We start from the raw sequence: 24,086 nt of genomic DNA on the forward strand, positions 1-24,086 counted from the left end.
TTTACCCATTCGCCCTCATATTCATACATATAAACATCTATGACTATTTAGACAAAATCTTGACAAAAAGATATTAGACAAAAAGAAAAAAAGGAAAAAAATATTAGACAAAAAAAATACAAAACCATCCATCCATCCATTTTCTTTACTACTGATCCTCACTAGGGTCGCGGGCTGCTGGACGGGAGGCGGGGTACACCTTGAACCGGTCGCCAGCCAATCGCAGAGCACATAGAAACAAACAACAATTCGCACTCACATTCACAACTACGGGCAATTTAGAGTCTTCAATCAACCTACCCGGAGAAAACACAAAACCATTAAAATACAAAAAAAAAAAAAAAAAAAAAAAAAAAGATAGAAAAATTAAAGATATCTGTTTTCAAATATAGGGAATAAAATGAACGTTTGAAGATACCTGAAAAATCTATAGTAACAAAGTATGTGAACTTGTGTGCATAGGTTGTCGCTTTATGAAGTTCAGTCCATTGACTTGCATAAGATCACAGGCCAGATTTCTGTTAAACCACTGAAACAAAATCTCCATTTAAGTGTTAATCAACAACTTGTTTATACAAAAAATAGACTGAATAAATAACTCTGACATGTATAATACAGTACATTATACCCATTATTAATACTGTTAAATGCTCCACTTTAGTCATGTGTTAACAACCTTTTTATACAAAAACAAATGCAATACATATATCATTCAATTAATACCTATGTGAAAAACATTACAATATTTTGTGTGAATGTCTACACAAACAGTGCAAATAATGAACATTGTTGGACACTTCGTTGATATTTTATTGACCCAATGAGTTTTTTTGGATAAATTAATGACCAGAGAATGCATAAACTGTTTAAAAAATAATAATAAAATTATATCCCCCAAGCGTGTTCAGTGACAGGAAGCTTTAGTGGACAACAATTTATGGTCATATATTAATCAAATAACATTTACACTGGCTCTTAATGATGACCAACAACACCTTTTGAGTCTTATTTCTTCTGATTGGAAGCTTCCAGATGACTAGCCCCGGCCACACTGTTTTTTTTTTTTGTGAAAACATCCAAAGCGGAACGCTCCAAAAACCCAAACAATTCTGGAGTTCTACTCAAAACGCGCCTCTCAATCGGTTTTACTCCATATTTCGCTTTTACTTTGGATTTTTTCTTGACATACAAAAAACCTTGATGACTAACTTAACTCTTTACCATTACATCTCACGCATCTTCAAATGGTGAGTAATTTTTACTTCATTTTAGTACACTGTACTCATTAACTGTCAGGCATTTTCCAAGATTTCCCCATATTGCAGGCCGTTTTATAGCATTTTGACTGATTTTTCAAAGCCCACATAATATAGCAGTGAACCTACTAAAAGAAAGACTCTCCTATCATCAGAAAAAAAGTTTCAAGCATTTTCCATTTATTTATCAGCAGTAGAACTTGGGTTGATTTAACCAAAACATCTGTTTATGACCAAAAATCTGACAATTATTATTATTTTTTTTTTAGGAAACATCAGGCAGAACTGTGACTTTGACGCTAATGTTTCAAACTATAAACCAACCAAAAAACAAGATCGAGAGGGCTTTTGATGATAAAATAATTTATTTACAGAAACAACTAGGAAACACGGCGTGAGCAATACTGATTTACCGCATGGCTCAAGTCGAACGTCAGTGGCTTGTTTTACTTTTTTTCATCATTAACTTAATGAACTGCCTCATTTTCCCCCATGATCGCGACACGTATTTTCTACTACCTACTGCCACCCCTAACATGTCTGATGTGTTAGCATTTCTCTCCCTCATAATTGACGTGACAAGACGAGATTCCCCGCCAAATCTTTATCTTCGACTCAATAGCTGTGCTGATCAAATCCAATGCAATGCAACGCCGCCAGCTACAGGGATCTCTTAGTCAGTGATTTACAAACCTCAATTTCACAGGCAAGTGGTGCGAGACACTCATCCACGCCTACCCGTTGTATATCGTACTTGACGTATATATTTGTCGGTGGCACTCAATGGTTGGATTGAAATTGACGGATTTATACGTCCACGGCAGTGAATACGTTTGTCAAGGAACAAATTAATTAAGTTTCTTATGGGCTTTGAAATGAAAACCCATTTTGGATGGTGTTTCACTTTGGAGGTTCCACTGCATCAAAACACACACACACACACACACACACACACACACACACACACACACACACACACACACACACACACACACACACGTACTACTTACCTGTGGACATGGGGAAAAAAATAAATGAAATTTGTAAGAATAAAACCCACGTCGTATGCATTTCTTCACTGAACCTCTGCATATTAAAAAAAAAAAAAACTTGAGGCAAAGCATCTTTGCCTTTTGGATTGGATTCTTGCGCAACAATTCCATGAATTCCTTAATCTCATGTCTTTGTTGTAGGGTGCAAAAACAGGGGTTCTCAAACCTTTTGGATTACAGGGGACACATTTTTCCCAAGCCTCTCGTAATCCTAATGCCAATTAAACATAACTACCATGTGTACCCCTAAATAAGTTGTATTGTAAAGAGAATAAAGTAATTCAAGAAAAGAAAAAGTCTAATCTTCACAAGAAAGATGTATTTTGTCAGGATGAAAAATTGTAACCTTACGGAAATAGTCATATTTTTCCAAGATAAAGTCGTAATATTAAGAAAGTCAAGTCAATGGTCAACGAAGTGAAGTTTGAAGTCTCGTAATATTATGCATTTTATTCTGGAAAAGTCACCATCTCGAAAAAACAATCTGACTGTATTTTATTCTTGAAAAAAAGTCTGGTTCTTTATTCTTGCAGAGAGATCAGATTGATGTGATGATGTCACAATCAGATCAGAACTTTGAATTGGCCCAAAGCTATGGTACAGAGGAGTAATTGGTTTATTCTGTTAATTTTATAAAATGATAAATTATACGAGATACGACAATTTATTGCAAATTATTATGTGTACCCCTGAGATCTAGACTTCAGTTTGACAACCCCTGTTGTAAAAAAATGACACAGAATAGGCGGGACAACCAACATGTGAGATGGACAATTACAGACCAATCTTGGGGGGGAGGGGGAAGCTTCCAAGTTGTTACCTGGTAAGGAAAAAGTGCTTGGAGACCACGACAAACCTTTTTGTTGGTGTTTAAAGCTAATTAGACACAGTCATATCTACAGTAGGAACAAGACATCCACAGGCAAGATGGGACTTCCCCACCCTCATCCATCCATATGCACATTTGTCATGTTTTTAGTAGTGTTCTTCATCACGATTCCACAATTGAATGGACACAAAAAGGCCGCCGCTCCTTCCTACCTGCCTTCCCTTCTTCTGTGATGGTTACGAGGAGGAGGAGGAGGATCAATAATGTTATAGGGATGAAGAAAGAAGGAAGGAGGCACTTTTCCCCACAGGCACCCTATCATGTATCTGGAAGCTGGTTGATGTCAGTCAAGTTGGTGTCGTTGAGAATAAGTCTGATTCGCTCCAAAGAGTCCGCCTGCCGTATCCTCTCCAGCTGCACCTGTCGACAAAACAGCAGCCGACTAGAGAATGGAATTTGTGTAGAAACTACTGCGTGTGAAAGCTGAACAGCTGAAGCTGCACTGAAATGTTGTAGAATTTAATAATCGAATTGTTGAATTGTAGAATGTGAGACTGATGGTTGGAATCGATCGAGAAGTGTTATAGTAGAAGGTAAATATCTACATTTTGGGAATGTTCTCAATGAGTTCTATTGCAAAAGCCAACAAAGGTAATTAAGACAAATATAGACCTTGCTAATTGCCTATGATTGGCAATTAATTATTAATTAATTGTCACCTTTAGATCAAGTACATTTGTCTTCTTAAAAAAAAAAAAAAACGGTGAAGAGTAATTAGGGAACTAATTGTTACCTGAAGTGTCTGCGAAAGCTTGACAAAGTCCTTCTGGACCTGCTCACTGACGTCCAGCTCCGTTTGCAAGCGCTGGGCTTTGTCTTTCTCTTCCAACACCTGACTCTCTAGCGCACGCTACAGTACACACACATGCAGAGTGGGAGAAATACATTGAAACGAGGAAAAATGAGAAATATACGGAATAAATGAGAATGCATGATATGCTGCTACGTCTCCAATTCTAAATGAGATTTCATGACGTGCTGCTTTGCCTCCAACACTTAACATGAGGGCATGATAGGGTGCCAGTTCGCCAACTCCAAACAAGAGTGCATGATATGCTGCTATTCTGCCAGTACTAAGCAAGACTATATGATAGGCTGCTGTACATTTCATAATAAATGACAGCGCATGACATGCTGCTATGCTACTAATACTAAACGAGAGTGCATTGTAGACTTTTACATCTCTAATATCGAATGAGAGTGCATGATATGTTGCTTAGTCTCCAATACTAAACCTAATTGCATTGTGGGCTGTTGTACATGCACTTAAGAGGGTATATGATAGGCTGCCGTGTCTTCAATTCTAAACAAGGGTGCATATGTTGCTATTACGCCAGGATTAAATAAGAGAATGACAGGCTGCTGTGCATTCCACACTAAATGACAGTGCATGATATGCTGCTATGCCACTAATACTAAATGAGTGCATTGTAGGCTGCTAAACTTCTAATATTAAATGAGAGCGCATGCTATGCTGCAGCGAGAGTGCTGCTCTACCTCCAATACTGTAACATTTTTGTGTATAAAAACCACCTTAGTTGTGTTGAGCTCTTTTAGCTGCTGCTCCAGACTGATCCTCAAAGACTGGATGCTTTCCAGTGTCTCCATCTTTTGTGATAAAATGCTCTGCAACTACACACACAACCGTACAGTACAATAACAATGGGTAAACATATTCAGAGAGTTAAATATGGAAAGCCCTTTGAGCATTTATTCCAAATCCTTGACGTCCAGCTTCAGGTCCATGCACTACTACGTTCTGTGTCCTCACTAGAGAGACAATTCAGAGCGGCACAATACAAGTGGCACATTCAGCTTACTAGTTTGCAATTAAACTTTACGAGTAAACTACTGTGCTGCACTAGTAACATTAATAGGCATGTGTCATGCACTAGTAGCTTCCTTATCAAGGACATCAAATAAATTCTCAAAGAGCTTTATGGAAAGCCATTTGAGTATTTATTAGATATCCATCTTAAGATCCTTGTACTAGTACGCTCTTTCACCTCACTAGTACAACAATTCAGCGCACTAGTAGAATGATTGTGTCTTACTAGTAATGTTTATTCCACGACTAATGCCATTTTTTGCTTACTACTACCACCTAAAGCTGAATATCGAATACATGCTCAAACGGAATTATTTTATACAATTACTCAATTAATCAAGGCGCTAATCAGTAAAATATTCAATTCTAAAAATATTTGATAGATGAAGCCCTAGTACGCACTTTGTCCTGTGGAACAACTAAGGCGCACTAGTAATGTTTTTTTCCATTACTGCCTTCCTTTACTGTGTAACAATTATGCAGACAAGTAGGACAACTTTGGCAAAATTGTAGGACAACTACTACGAGTGACGTTATAAAATGCTACACGTTAACATCTGGCGCTTCACTCGCAGTACTACTCTACCTCTTTATGCCCAAAGTGTGATTTGATCCACGAACCTGCTCCTTCTCCGCCTTTATCCGTTCCAGTTCTGTCTTCAAACTGGAGAAGGAAGCTGTTTGAGAAAAGACAGTATGACAAGATCACAGGATATGAAATATGAAAAGCCCCCCAAAAATAATAATGACTCATCCTGGTGTCAACACGCTGGTATGATTATTCCGTGAATAATGCCACGAAAAAACACGTTTCTAACACTAAACTGCGGGGGTGAACTGATGAGAAAAAGGATAAATAGCTCAGTCCCAACAGACAGTGACTCTTTGTTGTTATTATTAAACAACAGGGCATGTTGGGTCATGCGAGCAGCAAACCAAAACAGCAAATACAAGAGCTGATCATCAAAACGCCATAAAGATTACTAGAGAATGCAATTTCTGCATTCATAACTCTTAAGTGAGACTTATTATCTTACTTATCAAGAGGCGTACCAAATGTTCAGTCCAGAGAGTTAATTGATAATAGGGCTGGGCGAGTCATCGATTTTATTTTCCATTTATACAATGCAAACGCAGCGATTTATCCACGCTGGAATCAGCAAGTTAATGCTGTGAAAAAAACATGTTATATAAAAATATATAACATATATTTATATATATATATATATATATAAAGTGACACACACTCACGCGTACTAATGTACACTCACACTCACTCACTCATGCGCACATACACACTCGCATACACATACACACTCGCATACACACACACACATTTGCACACTCATTTACACTCCTTGTCTCACGCTCACACGTAGTCGTGCACTCGCACTCACTTACTCATGGACACTGAGGCGTACATGCACACAGTAACTCACTCACACAAGCATACTCGTACTCACTCCAACATGCGTCATGTCATGCCTTCCAGGCTCTCTTAAGTGAGAATGGAGAACAAACAAAAGAAAAACCAGAAAAGGATGTAAACACGGAGTGGAGAATTTCTGCCTGTGGGCCTCTTGCGTTGCCGAGTAACGCTAAAGTGCGGAGGTGCGTAGGAGTCTCACCGATCTCCTCCTTGCAGCCCTCGATCTCCATCTGCAGGGTGTCCTCCAGGTTCTCCTTGAGGCACTGCTCCGCTTGGATCTGCTCCTTGAGGAAAAGGATTTCCGCCTTCAGCTTCTCCTCCACGTGCTCCGCAGACGTCCGCAGCGCCACCGTGTCCTCGCGCAGCTGCAGCACCGTCGCCTGGAGCTCCTGAGCAGACCAAGAACATATATGACGATGAGAATTATTGACAACATTTGTACACTACACAGTGAACCCCTATGTAAACACCCAAATTTTCAATCAAACCGCATGGTAACAAAAGTTTGCTAGCTTAATGCTAAGATATCATGGGAAATGCTATAGATGGGCGAATGGAAATGAGGATAGATGTTACAGTAATTATAAACCTTCAAACAACTGCTACTTTAACACGCGGAGCAGAAAGAAAAACAGAGCATAAAACAGTGCTCACAGGTAAACAGTGGTACCTTGATATAAGAGTTTAATTTGTACACTTGTATCGAAAATCATCTTTCCTCATTGAAATGAGTGGAAATGCCATGAATCAGTTCCGGCCTTCCCCGACAATATTAGATCCCAAATACTAGAAAAAGATGGATTGGCGAAATACGAGACCATAATATTGTAATTTATAAAAACATAAAATAAATATAATGCTAAGAATTAAACAATCTGCAATATTATAATAAGCAAATGTTTGCATTAGGCGGTGCTATGTATAATTTTGAGCAAAAAAAAAAAGTTTTTTAATCTGTTTTGGAATGAGGCTGTAACATGATAAAATGTGGGAAAAGTGAAGTGATGAGAATACTTTCCAAATGATTCACATCACTTCACTTTTAGAGACCTTTAGAATTTTGAGGGGGGGAAAAAATTGGATTAAAACATTGTTCTTGTCTCACACTTTCACAATGCTGATGCAAACTGCGGCAGTAACGTGGGAGGCAGTCAACAGTATCAGTAGTTCAGTTGTGATTTCAACAGGATGTTACTGTGCAGCTTGTTGAGTTGAAAATAGCATCCAAGGTGCCTCCTCCACAAAAACACAGGCCCGCAATATTGGGGGGAAAAAATGTGTGAAGGTGTTATCTACTGTACAAAAAACATTAGCACAGTGGGATTTTGAAGTAATCATTTCTTATGGTCTTTTACAGTGTGCGGACAAGTCCGACTTTAGAGTTGGGTGCCTTCAGTGTAGTAGCACATTGTGCCACGATATGCCAAGCAGGACTGAGGTTTACTGGAAGACATTCGGTGTAATTAAGAGCAAGAAGAATCCCCCACACCCATGTTCTGGGCGGGACACGCCACGCTGCAACATGATCGGCTCCCGCATCGTGGGAAGAGCAGGCTAACACAGTTGTAACAGATGTAAGATGACCGTTCCAAATATATTACATAGGTAATGTGGAGCACGTACTTCCACAGTGTCGGGCATGGTGAAGCCCTCTTGCTGCAGCAGTTCTGTGTGCAGACGGTGTTTTCCCTGCAGGCTCTCGTTGTCCCGCTGTAGTCGGCTCAGCTTGTCGGCCACTTGCTCCCGTGACTGCACCAGCACACCCTTAAAACCAAAACAAAACATTAGGAATGCCTCCTCGTCTCGGTGTGATGCCGTGACCACTGCTAACCATCTGTGCCTGCGTGTTCCTCTTAGCTTCACTGAAGGCCTCCTGGAGCGTGCCGAGCAGCATTTCCGACTCCTGCACTCGCTGGATGAGAGCGGACACCTGCCGCACAAAACATAAATGATGTTTGTTACGGCAAAATATTACATAACTCTACTCCCAATTTACCATTGAGCTTCAAATTCTGGAGGTTATAAGTAAACAGAGGAACCTACAGAAGTTGAAGAGTATTTAATGAACACCCTTATGAGTAGAACAATTTACAGTTCAACCAAAATCTTCTGGAAAAACTTTATATCAGCAGAACGATGCGATTTCTCCCAGGTAATCAATAGTGTTCAACTTTTGGAGGTTCCACTTATTTATTACCATATGCAAATATATAACTAGACAAGTTCAACCTCCAGAAGTTGAACACCCTTAAAGTCAAACATTTTCCAGTTCAACCAAACTGTTCTGCAAAAATATGAATTTACCTTAGCAGCAGTTTCCTCGTTCCCCAGCTTGACGGAATCTTCCAGACTTTGTTTCTCCGTCACGGTCCTCTCCAGGTGATCGTTGGCCTGACGAAACATCGCCTGCAGTTTCTTCAGCTGCGGACCAAGCCGGAAAGCTTCCCCGTCAACACTCTACGAGTCAAAGTGACCGAAACGTACGATATATACGACGACGGGAAGGGGGGACCTGATCTCGTGTGTCGGCCTCCTGTCCCTGGATGGCCTGCAGCTGCTTCTCGTAGTTGGAGCACATGTCGCAGCGGCGACCCAGCTTCCTGCCCGCGTTCTTCACCTGAGGATGCGAACAAACCCACGTGGGCCACAACATTAGGGACCCCTAATGAGGTCCAATAAAAGAGCTCTAAGAAATGCTGTCAACTATTAGCGGTGGATCACACGGCTCATGCGTCGATGAAGAACGCAGCAACAGCATGTACAGACAATATCCCAATAATCACAGTCATTTGTTCTTTAGCCTCTGCGTAGAATGTCTAATATTAGTGCTGCACTGATGAGCCGGAGAGAGCCACTTGCATGTGATGCAGCATCCAATCATATTGCAGCAGGGCACCACCGGCCTCAAACCCAAGTGGGATTCATTTTAACACCTAACTCCTCTCCAGCTCATCAGTACAGCACAAATATTACTCACTCTACCCAGGGGATAAAGAATATATGACTGAGTACAGTTATGCTGTCTGTGTACATGTCGCATGCAGTGATGCAGCGGCCAGTCATATTGCGGCAGGGCATGTCTTGCCTAGAAAGTGGGATTTATAATAACTGCTTAGCAACAGTATATCCCTCCGTCTGTCTTATACTGCCCCCAGGTGGCTAATGCCACAAGGAGCATTCAATTGATGAGGTATGACAAAAACTGTTTGATTCCTAACATTTTATTTACCAGGTAATCATGTTATTATAGAATGTATTTAGCCAGCACGGTGGACGACTGGTTAGCACATCTGCCTCACAGTTCTGGGGACCGGGGTTCAAATCCCGGCCGCGCCTGTGTGGAGTTTGCATGTTGTCCCCGTGCGTGGGTGGGTTTTCTCCGGGCACTCCGGTTTCCTCCCACATCCCAAAAACATGTGTGGTAGGTTGATTGAAGACTCTGAATTGCCCGTAGGTGTGAATGTGAGTGCGTATGGTTGTTTGTTTCTGTGCCCTGCGATTGGCTGGCGACCGGTTCAGGGTGTACCCCGCCTCCCGCCCGAAGATAGGATAGGCTCCAGCAACCCGCGACCCTAGTGAGGATAAGCGGTAAAGAAAATGGATGGATGGATGGATGGACAGAATGTATTTAGAAAGTACAATATTATAGTGTTATTTTTCCTCATTAAAATACCCATTAAATTTTGTTTTGGGGGGGGGGGGGGGGGGGGGTTGGACCGGATTTATGGAATTTTGATTCATTTCAATGGGGCAATTATTTGAGATTCAAGTGTTTTGAGTAACAAGTGTGGTCACGAAACAAATGTAAGCTCGTATCTCAAGGCACCATTTTTTAAAACATTTTTTTTTTTTTTTTACTATTCTTTCCCTATTACTGTACCTCCTGTTGCAGCAGGTTCCATTCGCTGTCGCTGACCAGTCGGTAGCCCACCGGGGGTAAGTAGGCGGTGTCGGGGGCTTGCGAGATGCTGGACAGCAGCGACGCCGTCTCCTCCTGCTCAGGCGTCATGGCTTTAATGGCCTTCTCCTGGTCTTTGGTGAGCAGGAAGTGACTGGCCGTCAGCTTGATCGAGCTGACGGACCACGCCTCGCCCAAGCTGGAGTCCGCCACGCCGCAGTCGGCCCCCACCAGGGGCCCAAATTCCGACTCGTCCAAGTGGCCGGCTGACTTGGCCTTATGGTTCAGACCCTGCTGGACGGACAGGGAGGAGCCCAGGCTGTCCGTGGACTGGACTCTCCGCAGGTTCTCCTTGTAGAGATCAGACTGGCCGCCCGTCACCACGTCGGCGTCCAGGGAGTGCATGGAGCCGTGGGCGCTGTGGTTGGTCGGCGGCTAGGGAGGACAAAGCCAAATAGTAGGACAAAAGAAACCTTCAACAATAATACAAATACAATTTAACTTCCCAAATCTAACATGGCAAGAATGAAGCTATAATATCACGACTTTTTGTAATATTACAAGAATGTCTTACAATTTCGTTTCTTGAAATATTCCGACTGACATGACGACTAATTATTGCAACTTCACAATGTAACTTCATCAGAATAAAGTTACAATATTACAACTTCGTAACATTGTGATAAAGTCACAATATTGTAACTTTTTCTTCAACTATTACCACTAACATTGTGACCAATTAACAACTTCACAACAACATCACAAAAATAGTCATAATTTGAAATGTCCTTTTAATCCTACATGAAAAGAGCCATATTGCAAATGTGTTTCTGTAATACAGTGAACCCCTACTATTTGTGGCAGATCGGGATCGAGCCCTGCTGAAAAACGTGGAGATTTGTAACTGATGACTCTCAAATATTTGCCTATAAATGCCAGAAGATGGCACGAAAGCACTATCGAAATGTAACTCCTCAACTCACTTCAACATAGTTCCCTGTCGCCAAGATGCCACAAGATGGCGGCAAAGAGGAAAAAGAAAAAAGTCATAGTAATAATAATACTAATATTTTTTAATCTTGGAAAATTGGAATTTTATTCCCAGAAAATTCCAATTTATTTTTTGTAATTTTCACAACAAAAAGACTGAAGTGATGCTATTACCAGAAGTGATTCTACCCAAAAAATGTAAGGGAAGACATGTATATCGCGAGGCTAAGTCATTTTTGAACAGTTTCAGAAAACATGCTGTTTGACTATCACATTACTCCAAGGGAATATTGAATGACGTCAGACCGTAACGGCCTGGTGGTCTCTCCGAGGGACGCATCCCATTACGTGAGGGCCGTACCTCCTCGATGCTCAGCCCCAGGAAAATATCCTCCAAAGGCTCCGTGTTGTCTGCGCCATCTTCCTCGTGCAGATCCTTCACTTGGCTCAACTGCTCCTTCTCGTCCTCCTCCTGGAAGCCAAAAGAGATATGTCAACCAACAGCAAGAGACTGGACATGATTACCAGCTAATGCAGGAATTATGCTCAGTGTGAACTGTGTTATAAATGTATTTTAAAAAGTTGCAATGTTAATAGAATAAAGTCAGAATATCACAACTTCCTCCTGGTAATATTAACTGTTCAAGTCGTAATGTTACAAGAATAAAGTTGCAATATTACATGGGGGGGAAAAGTGCTTGCAATTAGTGAGGACTATGCTAAAATACATTCCCTATTAAGAGCCAACCTTCAATTTGGTAAATTCATGGTTTTATGCTCCTTGTTACGTGTTCCAGCTAAGAGAAGCTAAAAGGTGATGGTTAATGTTCATTTATCCATTTCTCATTCGTCATTTTTTTCATGTTGTTTTCTGAATGCTAATCTATAATTAACACCGCAGTTACTGCTCATTCCCTAATCACTCTATAGGGATTTTTAGTGGGCATTTTATAGGGATTTTTAGTGGATGTAAAAATTCACCTGGTCTTTCTTCTTCATCTCCTCCACCTGCCGCAGCTGCTCGGAGGAGAGCACGCTCTCGATCCGCTGCATGTCCCTCATGAGGAGGCGCTGAGACTCCAGGAACTGGTCGTTGGCTCGCTGCCACGTGTGCTTCAGCTGGTTGTGCTGCTGCCGCTCCAGCTCCAGTTTGTGACACACTGGACGCAACCAAAATTTGTTTAAAAAAAAAAAAAAGTAACTCTTGAATTATTACATGCCAATATTATGACTTTATTCTTTTTAACAGGTGATATTTCAACTTTTTTTCTTGTAAAATTAACATTGTTTTCTTGTAATATTAGAACATTTATTCTTGTCATATGAGAAATTGATTCTTGTATTAATACGACTTTGTTCTTGTAAAATTTCAACTTTGTTCTCATAACATTTTGTGTTTTTTCGTGTACTATAACTTTATTCAAGCAAAATTAAGATTTTTGTAATATTACAACTGATTTACTGGGAATATTACGACTATTATTCTTATATTACAACTATATTTTTAGAGAATCAAGATTCGTTTTCTTGTAAAAGAAAGATTTCTTTTCCTCGTAAAAAATAAATTCTCGTAATACTTCAATGGTGTTCTTATATGTTACTACCTTATTGTTTTCCTGGTAATATTCCAACTTTATTCTCATTACATTAAGCCTTTTTACTTTACTCTTCCAACTTTTCTCCACTAACTTTGAATTTTCTTCCTCGCAATTTCGGTGTGAGGATAACCATACAACAGGAAATGGATTTACGGCGACATAGGCAAAGGGTCTGGCTGCTTGATGTGATTCGAACAATTTCAAAAAAAAAAAAAAAACACCTATTACGTACACAAAGTTTTTGACTTGATGGGTAAGTACCTTCGTGAAGTTCCCTGCGTAGCTTCTCAGCATCCTCCTGCAGGACGGATTTCTGTGTGTTGAGCACAGCCACGTACATTTCCAAGTCGGTGCGACACGACTTCTCTGCCTCCAGAACGTGATTGAGCTCCTTTACCTGTCAAAGGACAGGATTTTATTTCATTTATTTATTTATTACATCAGTCAGCCTGAATCCATTTTTTTCCGGGCAATATTCCAATTTGATTCTTGTAAAATGATGACTTTTTCTGTTACACGATGACTTCATTTCGTTAAATGAAAACATTTCTCGAGACATAAAGTCCCAATGATGATAGTCTTACTACTTTTTGTTGTAATATTAAAACATGTTAGTTGTATTACATGTTGAATAAAGTTATTCTTTTAATATTTCAACCTTTTGGCTGTAAAAAGGTACCTTAGACGCCTCAAGTTCCTTGACCCTGTCCTCGGCCGTGGACAGCTTGGCTTTGAGCGTCCCGATCTCCTGCTCCATGGGCATCACCACCGAGCGGAGCTTCTCCGCGTCCTCCTGAGCCTTTGAATAAAGTTTTCATAAAGTAACGGATTACACATTTTTGTAGTCCTTAACCACTGCCATTGACAGTTATGCATGCCAAATAGGCTGGCAGTGAATGAGTCCGGTGCATATAGTGCTCATTAGTGCTCAAGTTGTTGTTTTAGTTTGTCTTTTTACAGGTACGCACGAAGCGTACCTTTTTCATATCGTCCTCCAGGTTTTGCTCCTCCTGGCCCTCGGTGAGCCGCCGCCGGAGGTCTCCCACCTCCCTCTCCATGGCCTCGCGGTACTGGCCCCACTGGGCTCGCTCCTGCTCCAGACGCTGGTGGAACTGGACCTCGTACTCGCGAACCGTTTCTGAGGGGGGCCGTGAGGCACGTATTACAAAATGAGGATCATTATACGAGGGTACATGGACTCAATAATAAATGTCTATAATAGTATAGGACCATAAAAAGTCTTGAAGTTCAGATAATGAAGTTGTGATATGACAAGAATAACGTTTTAATGTTACATGAACATTTTTCTATAACGTGAATACCTTGAGAAATTTGAAATTATAGGTTTTTAAGCGTCTTATAAGAGGCTTATTTTCAAATGATCAAATTCTCTTGAGAATCAAGTAGTATTACAACTTTATTCTCAACGTACCTTTCATGATGGCCTGCAGCGAGGCCACCTCCTCCTGCCACTGGCCACGGACCTGGTCGATGGCCTCCTGCTTGGTGTTCTCCGACACGGTGGCCACCGCTTTGATGGTCTCGATCTCGGAGCAGGCCTGGGCCAGCTGGACCTGGACGGAGATCACCTCGGCCTGCGCCGACTCAAGCGCCGACGACTGCCTCTTCAGATCCTCTGGATTACAGGGAAACGGATGGCAAATGAAAAAAATAAAACGTACCGGTAAGTCAAAACAACTCTCTCAGTTTTAGATAAAAGTGCAACATTTACTAGTTATTATTATAGGAATATAGTATCTATTACACATGTAACGATATCTATATCTCATGGTTCCATTTTATCATGGTATTAATCTCACGGTACGATAATTCTCGCGATAGCGTGGGAGACCTCATGGTATTGCAATAAGACCCACAGTATTGCAGGAAGGTTCACAGTACAGTTGTGGAGAAGAAACAAGACCTCTCTTTTTCTTCCTGGCCGAGTCCTTCTCGATAGACTTTAGTAGTTTCTGTGCGTTTTCCCGCAGGTTTTTTTTTTTTTTTTTTTTAAAGACATCGATATTACCCATCCAATGTTCACATTCGTGTACCTCCAAAATATTATTACTGCTGCAGCAATAATCATGCTATCATGATATGCAATAACAAAACTGAACATTGAGAAATTGTCTGGTCACCAATGTGTCATATTTTTTGATTTATAACATTAGAAAGTGGATACTACTACAACTTCTATTAGTTATGATTAATACTACTTTTTACTTAGTAGTATTAGTACTAGCAATAATACAAACTCCTCATGTAATGTGGAACTCGTGGCCAACTCCAATGATTGATCCATTTTGCGGAAAAGTTGCTCTTATTGGATGAAATTGCAAACTCCTGCATAATTCCCAGGGATTGGTTGGATTTGCGTGATTTGTTGCGCCAACGACATTGCGAATTTCAGGATGGGTTGGTATACGACAGTGGGACGCCCTCTTACCCTCTTTGGCCAAATAGAGCTCTTTGAACTTTGCTCTCTTCTGGTTGAACTCAGCCTCCAGCTGCTGCTTGATTTTGCCGAACTCGGCCCTCTCCCGCTCCAGAGTGTCCACCCGCTGCTGGAGCTCATCTGAAAGCGCACAAGAAAGCGTCAAGATCGGATATAATCTCAGAAGAAGGAAACGTGCACACCGTCCAACAATTTAGTCTCAGTGCTGGTTATACAGAACAAAATATTTATTTGAACCTTTTGGAAGTCATAAATGAGGGGAATATTTTGATATTGAAATGGTTTGAAACAGTCAAGAAATTTGAAAGCAATGAGGTAACCGGTTGAATTAATTGTAAAATATGGCCGGATGAGTTCAATTTGAATTTTGGAACATGTCACCTTTCTTTCCAATAGACAAGGAAAGTGTATTTAAATATTGCATTTCATACACAAGATAACTCAATGTGCTTTACATGAATAAAAGAATTTTAAAACAAAGAGCAAAAGACATAAAAACATGTACAGAAAAGTAAAAAACTGATTAAAAGCATTTAAAAACAAAGAACTTAAAATGATTAAAACAACAAAACATACAATGCAAGAAAGGTATCGTAAAAATAGAAAATGCTCTAAAATGCTCAATCATAAGAATGAGAAAATAACTTTTTTTAATAATGACGTGAATATTCTGAAATTCAAATGGTTTGAAAGAAGGCACCAAATATGTAAAATGACTCAATTTGGAATTTTATTGTGAAAATATAGGGACTGTGATAAATAGTTCTCAAGATGTGGGGATTTTGGTAATGTGAAAACTAGCGTAATTATAATAGCATTGGGTGCAGAATAATATGCGTGTGCGTTACTAACAATAATAATAATAATAATAATCAGCGATAATGAGCCGCTTAAGCCCTTAACGCTCCACATTAGACACTTATTAGCAGGTTAGCACAACACGCTACGTTTAGCCACCTAAAATCAATGCATATTAATACGTTATGCAAGGCTGTCACTTATTATTTATTAACAGTTAACTTCAATATACACCCACGACATGAAGAGTGACACGCTCTCTTCTTTGTGTGTGTGCGTGACACGTAGCCGCTAACAAGCTAATGTTGTCAAAAAAAAGATGCCGAGGCCGCTAACTGGCTTCAGGGCTCAGCCAGCGTTCCAACACAAATGCGCCATAAAACAACACAAAAGCACGCAAGTAATGTTACCGCCATGCTGGGACGACGGTGGGGGTCCGGCGGCCTGTTCGGCCATGGTTTCGTGGTGGGACCTGCCGATGAGGAGTGGGACCCGAGCTAGGAGTGTCCCAAAAACCAGGCTAACAACATGACAGCTAATTGTCAAGATTGCTCCAGGAAAAAAAAACGCCACGTCCGGTTGAGGCTTCAAAGTAAATAGCCATACGGCGCATTTAGCCATATTGTATGCAATTCAATGAAGTTAAAGGGTGAATATAATACTTAAACACAATAAAGAGGTCATGTAAGATTATTGGTTTTCTTCCTAAAGCCCTCTTTGTTTGGTTAATTGGGCTGTTTAAGCGAACTATTGAGAGAGTTCCTTCTTTTCCTTTCAAAATAATGTTCCAATGAGAGCGTTGTAAAGCAGAACTATCAATTTATGAATTCATCTGTAATAATTCAAGAAATAATCATTAGTAATGTATTTAAAAATATTCATCAAATTAGTTCTAATACAACGTTTTATTATTTGATGTATTTTTTTATTTAGTTATTTACCATCTGCAGTATTTAAAAAAATGTAAACTTATTTTTTTAATAAGCTGCTTATTTTTTTAATACAATGAATCATTTCATTATTTTTAATTAACTGTGTCTTTAATGTAAATACTATATTAAAAAAAAAATAAAATTAAAACAATTGTGCTATAGTTTTTAATTCCATTTTTGGATTTGATGTGTTTTTCAATTGAATTTGATTGATTGATTTATGTAATATTTTGTACTGAATACTGATTTGTGGAATACTATACAACCAGCTAAACTAGACTAAACATTTTTTATTTACAATCTTCAGTATTTTAAAAATAATGTCAATATTTTGATATTTTAAAATATTTCAAAATGTATTTTTTTATTTATGTTATTAATACTTTTATATCTGGGAAAAGTTAAACTGAAATAATTTTTAAAAAACATGTAATTTAAAAAGATATATATAATTATTAATCACATTAGTTTTTATTTTAATGCTTTTTATTATTAAATTTGTTTTAATTTAAATATTATTTACAATCGCCAGTCTTTTAAAAATAATGTAAATTTATTTTCAAAATATAATTATCATTTCATTAGTAATTTATTTAATGTTTTAAATAAATGGGTAAAATATATTTTGAACATTTCCGTAATTATTTTATTAGTTTTTGATTTAATCTTTTTAAATTTAATGTGTTTTCCAGTGTATTTTATTGACAATTGTCAGTATTTTGAAATCATATTTAAAAATGTAGTTATTAAATCAGTTACCAAAAAAAAGTAATCGTTTTCAGTTTCACTCATATACCAAATACTTCAGATACAAGGAATGTTTTTCGCATCCACTACTAAGAATATACCACATGATGTGTCATTGTCAATGGGAAGCTGACGGGAAGCTGCAAATTGGAGATGAAGATAAATATATACTCTTGTCCATCCACTAGGGTCACGGGTGTGTTCGCGTAGATATGTCCATCTTCTTCTTCTTCCTCTTTTCCTCATATTTCTAGACATTAAAAGCTTGAAACTGGTGTTTTTTTGTGGAGGAACTTCGCTTAGTCACAAGTCCCAAGAGATGCCACATTTGCTTTTTCTGCTGAACCGCATGAGTCAAAGTTTTAAAAAGCGGAACTGGCCGATGCTCTTCTTTCCAGTGAACTGTTTCTTGTTTCTTATTATTCAAAACAGCAGCTCCCATGCGTCACTCTTCTTATTCTTAAACCATTTGATTTCCAATGGATATTCTGCGGCAGTACTTCTGGTTGTGGCTGATGGTCGGGATCATTTTTGTGTGTTTGGTCATTGGCATCATTTTCGCCTTGATCAACATGTGCATCCTGCAGAAAGGTTGGTCCGTTAAACACACTTTTGACAACATTCAACTTCTTATCGAAATTTTATTAAAGGCACAGTGCAGGTGACGTTTCAGTTTTTTTCTTTTCTTTTATTCTAGCAAATAACAATTATGTATTTTAATGTCATTTAGTTTTAGAGATCATTTTTTAATGTTCTGTTATATATTATATTTCTTTGCTTTAATATGTTTTCATTGTTAATGATTTACTATCTTTCCTATTTTTAAATAATTAATCATTTAATTATTTTTTTTATTAATGTGTTGTTCATTTAATTATTATTTAAAATCTACAATAAAATATCATAAATAATTTACATTAAAATAAAACTTAAAACGTAACTTACAATTAAAATAATTTAATTTAATTTGTTTTAACATAATACAGTTTTATTTGGATTATTATTTACAATGTTCAGTATTTTAAAATATGTTTCCATTTATTTTGTAAATGTAATGCATAACTCAATTTATTTGTTATATTATTGTTAACAATCTCAATCAATATTCTTTTCAAGTAAATATATTTTTAAGTGTTAATAAATGATTTCATTTAATTATCAAAATTGCAATTACTAATTGCAAAAACCCATTAAAACCGGTTGCTTAAAAATCTGCGATATAGCGAGTGGTTCACTGTAATTTGATTCACCACAAAAAAAAGTAGGAATTCAAGTTGGACACAAAAAAAAAAAAAAAACCATTCAAAATGTAAATTTCAGAATCCGAGCGAGAAATACAGTCTGAATAAAGATGAGTTTTTTTTATTGAAATGTGCTGATGGTGGCTGCCGTATGTAATACATACTGCGGTGAACCCCACCGAAAACATGAGCCGCTTAGCGTGAAGAAACCACAGACCTCAGTTGAGTTTTTTCCCAGGAATTCTGGTGCAACATCCAAACACCGTTTCGCGTTCCAAGCTAAACTTTCATGCCCATTTTCAGACATCATGACACGGCACTTTTCTGCTAGCTTTTCTTCCCCCAAAAATCTTTATTTTATTTCTCAACTCAGGGTCTAATTTAGTTTCAATATCCGCGTGATGTTTTTGTAAGAAAGAAAATGGCGGGGAACTGTACTACTCTCGCTTACTGTCCGAAATGTTTTTACGTCCGATATATCTTCCAGAGTTAATGTACTTAACCCCGTCCACAACCTAAATCATTCACGATGCATTATAGTACGTCACAACTGAAATAAAATTGTAACTAACCGGCGGGAGTGGCGACGTAGGGCGACAAAATTTCTTGGCAGAATCATTTGGTGCCAAATGTCAATAAAACAAGGACAAAGAGAACTGGCACACTAACGAAACTATGAGTATATAGTTGTACTGTATACAATTATGACTGTTGTATAATTATATTTACCATATACCTTGTTCAACATGTTCCCAAATTACATTACATTTTGACTGATATTTACTATATGCATAACATTGTCAAAAAATGTCATAACGTCATCAAAATTGACCGAAAAAAAATGCATTTTTTGGCAAAAGTCAAGATCTGAAGTACTGTCGCAAACAAGTAAAATGTAAACATGGTCTGAACAGAAATCTTAACCTCTGTTCCGCCTACAAAGGTTTGGATCCAGCAGACGAGCAATCATGCTCCAAAAGCAACACTGTAAGGATCATTTCATTTATACGCACATGTATATCGATTATAATGGCCTTATGGAAAAAGTCTAATATTAGGGAAGTGCTAAGTAAAACGAGCATCTGGGTCTTTGTTTGTTTTTTGATTTAAGATTCGGATAACACGGCTAGCTAAATATAAAAATAAGGAGTAATGAAATGATAGTAATTGTATTGGAATCATAGTAGTATCTAATAGAATTGAATCAATAGTATTGTCTTTTTCAATAGGAATAACTGACTGTTTCATGCAACCACAGGCCAGAACAGGAAGGAAACACAAAAGGGTGTCTTTTTCACTTTGACTCTACACTATTACATTATTATCATTATTTTACAATGCAGTGTTCACTCCCATACATCAAAAAAGATGATAATTGTATGTGTTTCTATTATTAGCGTCTGTATTTGATTCGCTCAGATGAAACTTTAATGATCGCTTTGGGCAAACTGAGCCACACTATTTTTGTCACAGCGGAGTCTGTGCTAGGTCACCCGGAGCAGAGAAAGAGAATAATAAAGTTATTCAAATGCTCATTTAGTTTTAATTCTTCCTTTGGTGACTTCTTGTTTTGTGCTTGTTTGTTTGTTTATCTTTGTTTGTTTTCACAGGCAAACACAGAATCTCACTGCGTCACAAAGACTCCAAAGACAAGTAATACAAATACATTTAACATTTTTTGGTTGAACCGAAAGAAAACCTTTGTTTGTCCTAAATTGTTATATTAAAAAAATGAATGTTATTATTGTATTATTATAGGTATATTTTCACAAAATAGCAAACTTTTCATGGCATGTTAGTCAAATATTTTTGAGAAAATTGTCAAAATTCGAAGTGGTTTGTGTAGAAAGCAGTGCTCGCTAAGTTTTAAATGCTAATCTTGCTACATGGCAGCTAGCTGTCGCTTATTTAAGGGGAAAACTGATATTGTATTTAAGTAGTATATTACTCCAAAATATCAAAAAATATTACAATTATCGTAATTATAAATATTTTCAGGAAACAGGTCATCATTTTTATAGATATTTGTTTGGATAGCATGTCTAGGTGGGTATGTATGTATGCTAATCTTGCTACTTGGCACCTAGCAGTCACTTCTTTAAGGGGAAAACTGACATTGTATACAAATATTTTCCCCCAAACTGGCAAATATATTCCTTTGAATGACATTTTCTTGACGACAAAATATTTACTTCAACATTTTTTCCATCTCATCTGTCAGTGAAAACAAATACCAAGAGTGGAAGCAGACTACGCCGCCCTTGCCTCCTCGCACCCAGTTCCTGTTAGCAGGTAAAATACATTACTTTAAATCAATCTTCCTTTCGTTCTCAGATGCAAAAACCACCCCAAACCAATCAAAATGCCAATTTTTTTAAGTAAAAACAAATATATGTAATCAGTAAAATACATTATTATCATGCATATTTCTTTTTAAAATTTAGCATATTATTGTTTTTTTTAATAGAGGCCCAGAGCTATGAGAACATTGGCGAGGTTTCCGACCACGGAAAAACAATGTCCCACGAGCTACATAACAATGGGCAGAACGTGGCCGCCCTTCCTGAACATACGCAGATCCTGGACCAAAATCCGAACTCCACCAACCTCCACAACCAAGATCAGACCCTGACCAACTTCCATAATCCAGATCAGAACCTGACCAACCACCACAACCAAAATTTGAACCTCCATAACCGAGACCAGCCCTTGACCCACTTGCGTATCCAACATCACTACCTGAGCAATCTCACTAACCAAGAGCAGAATCTGGGCACCCTCCATAACCAAGATCAGTACCCTACCCACCTTTCCAACCAAGATTGGACCATGACCAATTTCCACAATCAAGATCAGAACCTGACCGACTTTAATGACTATGAGCAGATCCCGGATGAGCAGCCAGACTACGTGGAGGTAGAGGACCGAGAGGAAGAAGTGTTACCCCTGGTTCTATCGTATGAGAAAATACTTGACCTGTCGGAAGACACCGCTGAGGATTATGACGACATCGACGACAAACACCAGGATGAGCAGGACTATGACGACGTTGTTTGAGTCTCTATTCTGGACATAATAAACTGTTCAGTCCGTTGGGTCTTGGTCAAGGGCGAATGCCAGGCTAATCTACATAGAAGAAACCTCAATAGAGGTCAAGCCCTGTTCTTTTTACAGCTACCTGGTTTTTCTTTAAAGTTGGCGTTTAAAGGAGTTGAGACATTTATTTGTTCAGCTGTGAGATGATGCAAGGTCGACAGCGTTGTGAAGAGTCCAATTCGTGTGGTCGACCACTAACGTTAGCTGTTAGCGCTACGTTAGTCATTCATTTCTTTTTACGCTTGACTTTTAATGGTACCCGATGGTTTGTGTTCGACCTTGGCGGTTCCCCTATATTTTTCAATAAGATGTCTAATGTAGCGCAACATTTTGTTTTATGCAAGTTGTATGAGCTTGTATATTAAATATTAAATATTAAATGATGATAAATAATACAAGACACAAGTTGTGAGCAGCTCCCCTGTTGTGACAACGGGGGCTCTGAGCTGTCTTCACAGTCGCGAACTGCACAGCTGAAAAAAGGAAAACATATCTCTTGCGCTAACCGCCAAATCATAATAACAGTCACTCCTTCACTCGGGCTTAAGAGCTTTAATGGATGCGAGTGGCGGCTTTGCAGTATTATTAAACATGGCTGAACTGAAGCTGTAAATGACATTTAGAGAGAAAAATGCAAGACATGCAAGAGAAATTTGGGTCTAGCATATATCCCAGAGGAGGGGTGGGCATAATTTTTACAGTGGTACCTCCATTTACAAGTGACCCACTCGACTTTTGAGTTTTTCTAGATATGAGCCATCGCTTGGACAATTTATTTGTCTTGAGTTGTGAGCAAAAACTCGAGTTACAAGCGCTATGGTGGCGGCGAACTTTACAACAAGCAAACGTTTGGCAGATAACGAACGATTATTAAGAAATATCAACTCAACAAAGAGAATTCGAATTTGTTTAAAAATGCTTTATGAAGTTGAGTTGAGCTGAGTTGTGCATACAACCAAACCACACCAACTTAACAGAAGTCCGCTAGCTTAATGATAACACACACTGCAAAACATCTTAGACGAGCTAACGAAACTGGCATCAATGTTGCGATAATTATAAACCTTTTAACACCTTCTAATTTTAGCACAAGCGGTAGCAACCCATACAGGCAGAGCATTCAATAATACTCACAGACATACCAGAATCAGAATCAGCTTTGGGCAAGTTTGGTGCAAGACGCACAAGGAATTTGTCTATATTTTTGTATTATTGTCGATATTATTTATTCTGTGCGAAATATATTTAAAAAAACAAATTATATTATCGCAATTTAGTTGCAACAGTCTTCTGTGTTATCATCCAATCTTCATGTAGTATTTCTGTATGTATTATATTGCCTCCTGATGGCCAAGTCATGCACATCAGAATGAGCAGCACAATGCCCATTGAGTTATCATGATGCACAAGCTGTTTAACTTAAAATATGTTATTACTGTATGTTTTTATTACACTCCCACACAGAGCTATTTTTCTTATTAAAAAACATATCACAAACTTTTTGTTGGTGCTTTGGGGTGCACTGGAACGCGTTAATGGCATTTGGATTCATTTCAATGTGGAAAGATTATTTGAAAAACGAGTGTTTTGAGTTATGAGTGCGGAACGAATTGAACTCACCAGTCAAGGCACCACTTTACTTTCAAGGATTCAAGGAATTTATTTGTCACAGCAACACACATTTACACATGATATGGCACGAAATACGATACCCAAGGTCACAGATTAGCCCAATAAATCTCGAGACTTGTAAAATATAAATAAAATAAGAAAATAACAAAAAATAAAAGAAGATATAGGCTTAAATTGCACTTATTTACATGGTCATTTTCGAAGATTTGTAAAAATTGAAAAGACTTAATCACAATTATGAA

At 38.4% G+C, this 24,086-nt stretch overlaps 2 protein-coding genes across 4 annotated transcripts; one reads left to right on the top strand and one right to left on the bottom strand.

Annotated features, from left to right (window-relative positions):
- Positions 1-1,052: 1,052 nt before the first annotated feature.
- On the bottom strand, positions 1,053-16,884 carry rabep1 (rabaptin, RAB GTPase binding effector protein 1). Of its 2 annotated transcripts, XM_061751984.1 has the most exons (18): positions 16,607-16,872; positions 15,390-15,518; positions 14,373-14,576; positions 13,918-14,078; positions 13,620-13,739; positions 13,202-13,337; positions 12,324-12,502; positions 11,704-11,814; positions 10,335-10,787; positions 8,967-9,071; positions 8,759-8,875; positions 8,286-8,384; positions 8,078-8,218; positions 6,654-6,843; positions 5,647-5,702; positions 4,731-4,829; positions 3,931-4,047; positions 1,053-3,557 (listed from the first exon to the last, which is right to left on the bottom strand). In XM_061751984.1, the coding sequence occupies exons 1-18, from the start codon at positions 16,815-16,817 to the stop codon at positions 3,456-3,458; spliced, it is 2,730 nt and encodes a 909-aa protein (XP_061607968.1). In that variant the 5' UTR covers positions 16,818-16,872; the 3' UTR covers positions 1,053-3,455. The 2 variants fall into 2 exon arrangements, with proteins under 2 accessions (XP_061607968.1, XP_061607969.1); XM_061751985.1 differs by lacking the exons at positions 1,053-3,557; positions 3,931-4,047; positions 4,731-4,829; ... (4 more) ...; positions 8,759-8,875; positions 8,967-9,071 and adding an exon at positions 9,111-10,026 and having other exon boundaries at positions 16,607-16,884.
- Positions 16,885-18,080: 1,196 nt separating this feature from the next.
- Positions 18,081-23,882, top strand: LOC133467000 (DNA-directed RNA polymerase III subunit RPC1-like). Of its 2 annotated transcripts, none has more exons than XM_061751344.1 (4): positions 18,081-18,466; positions 20,727-20,769; positions 21,338-21,408; positions 21,584-23,882. In XM_061751344.1, exons 1-4 carry the CDS (start codon positions 18,355-18,357, stop codon positions 22,171-22,173), a joined length of 816 nt encoding a protein of 271 aa, XP_061607328.1. In that variant the 5' UTR covers positions 18,081-18,354; the 3' UTR covers positions 22,174-23,882. The 2 variants fall into 2 exon arrangements, with proteins under 2 accessions (XP_061607328.1, XP_061607330.1); XM_061751346.1 differs by lacking the exon at positions 18,081-18,466 and adding an exon at positions 20,059-20,103.
- The last annotated feature ends 204 nt before the right edge of the window (positions 23,883-24,086 follow it).

This window comes from Phyllopteryx taeniolatus, chromosome 17 (genome assembly GCF_024500385.1).
Source record: "Phyllopteryx taeniolatus isolate TA_2022b chromosome 17, UOR_Ptae_1.2, whole genome shotgun sequence".
NCBI classification, from domain to species: domain Eukaryota; kingdom Metazoa; phylum Chordata; class Actinopteri; order Syngnathiformes; family Syngnathidae; genus Phyllopteryx; species Phyllopteryx taeniolatus.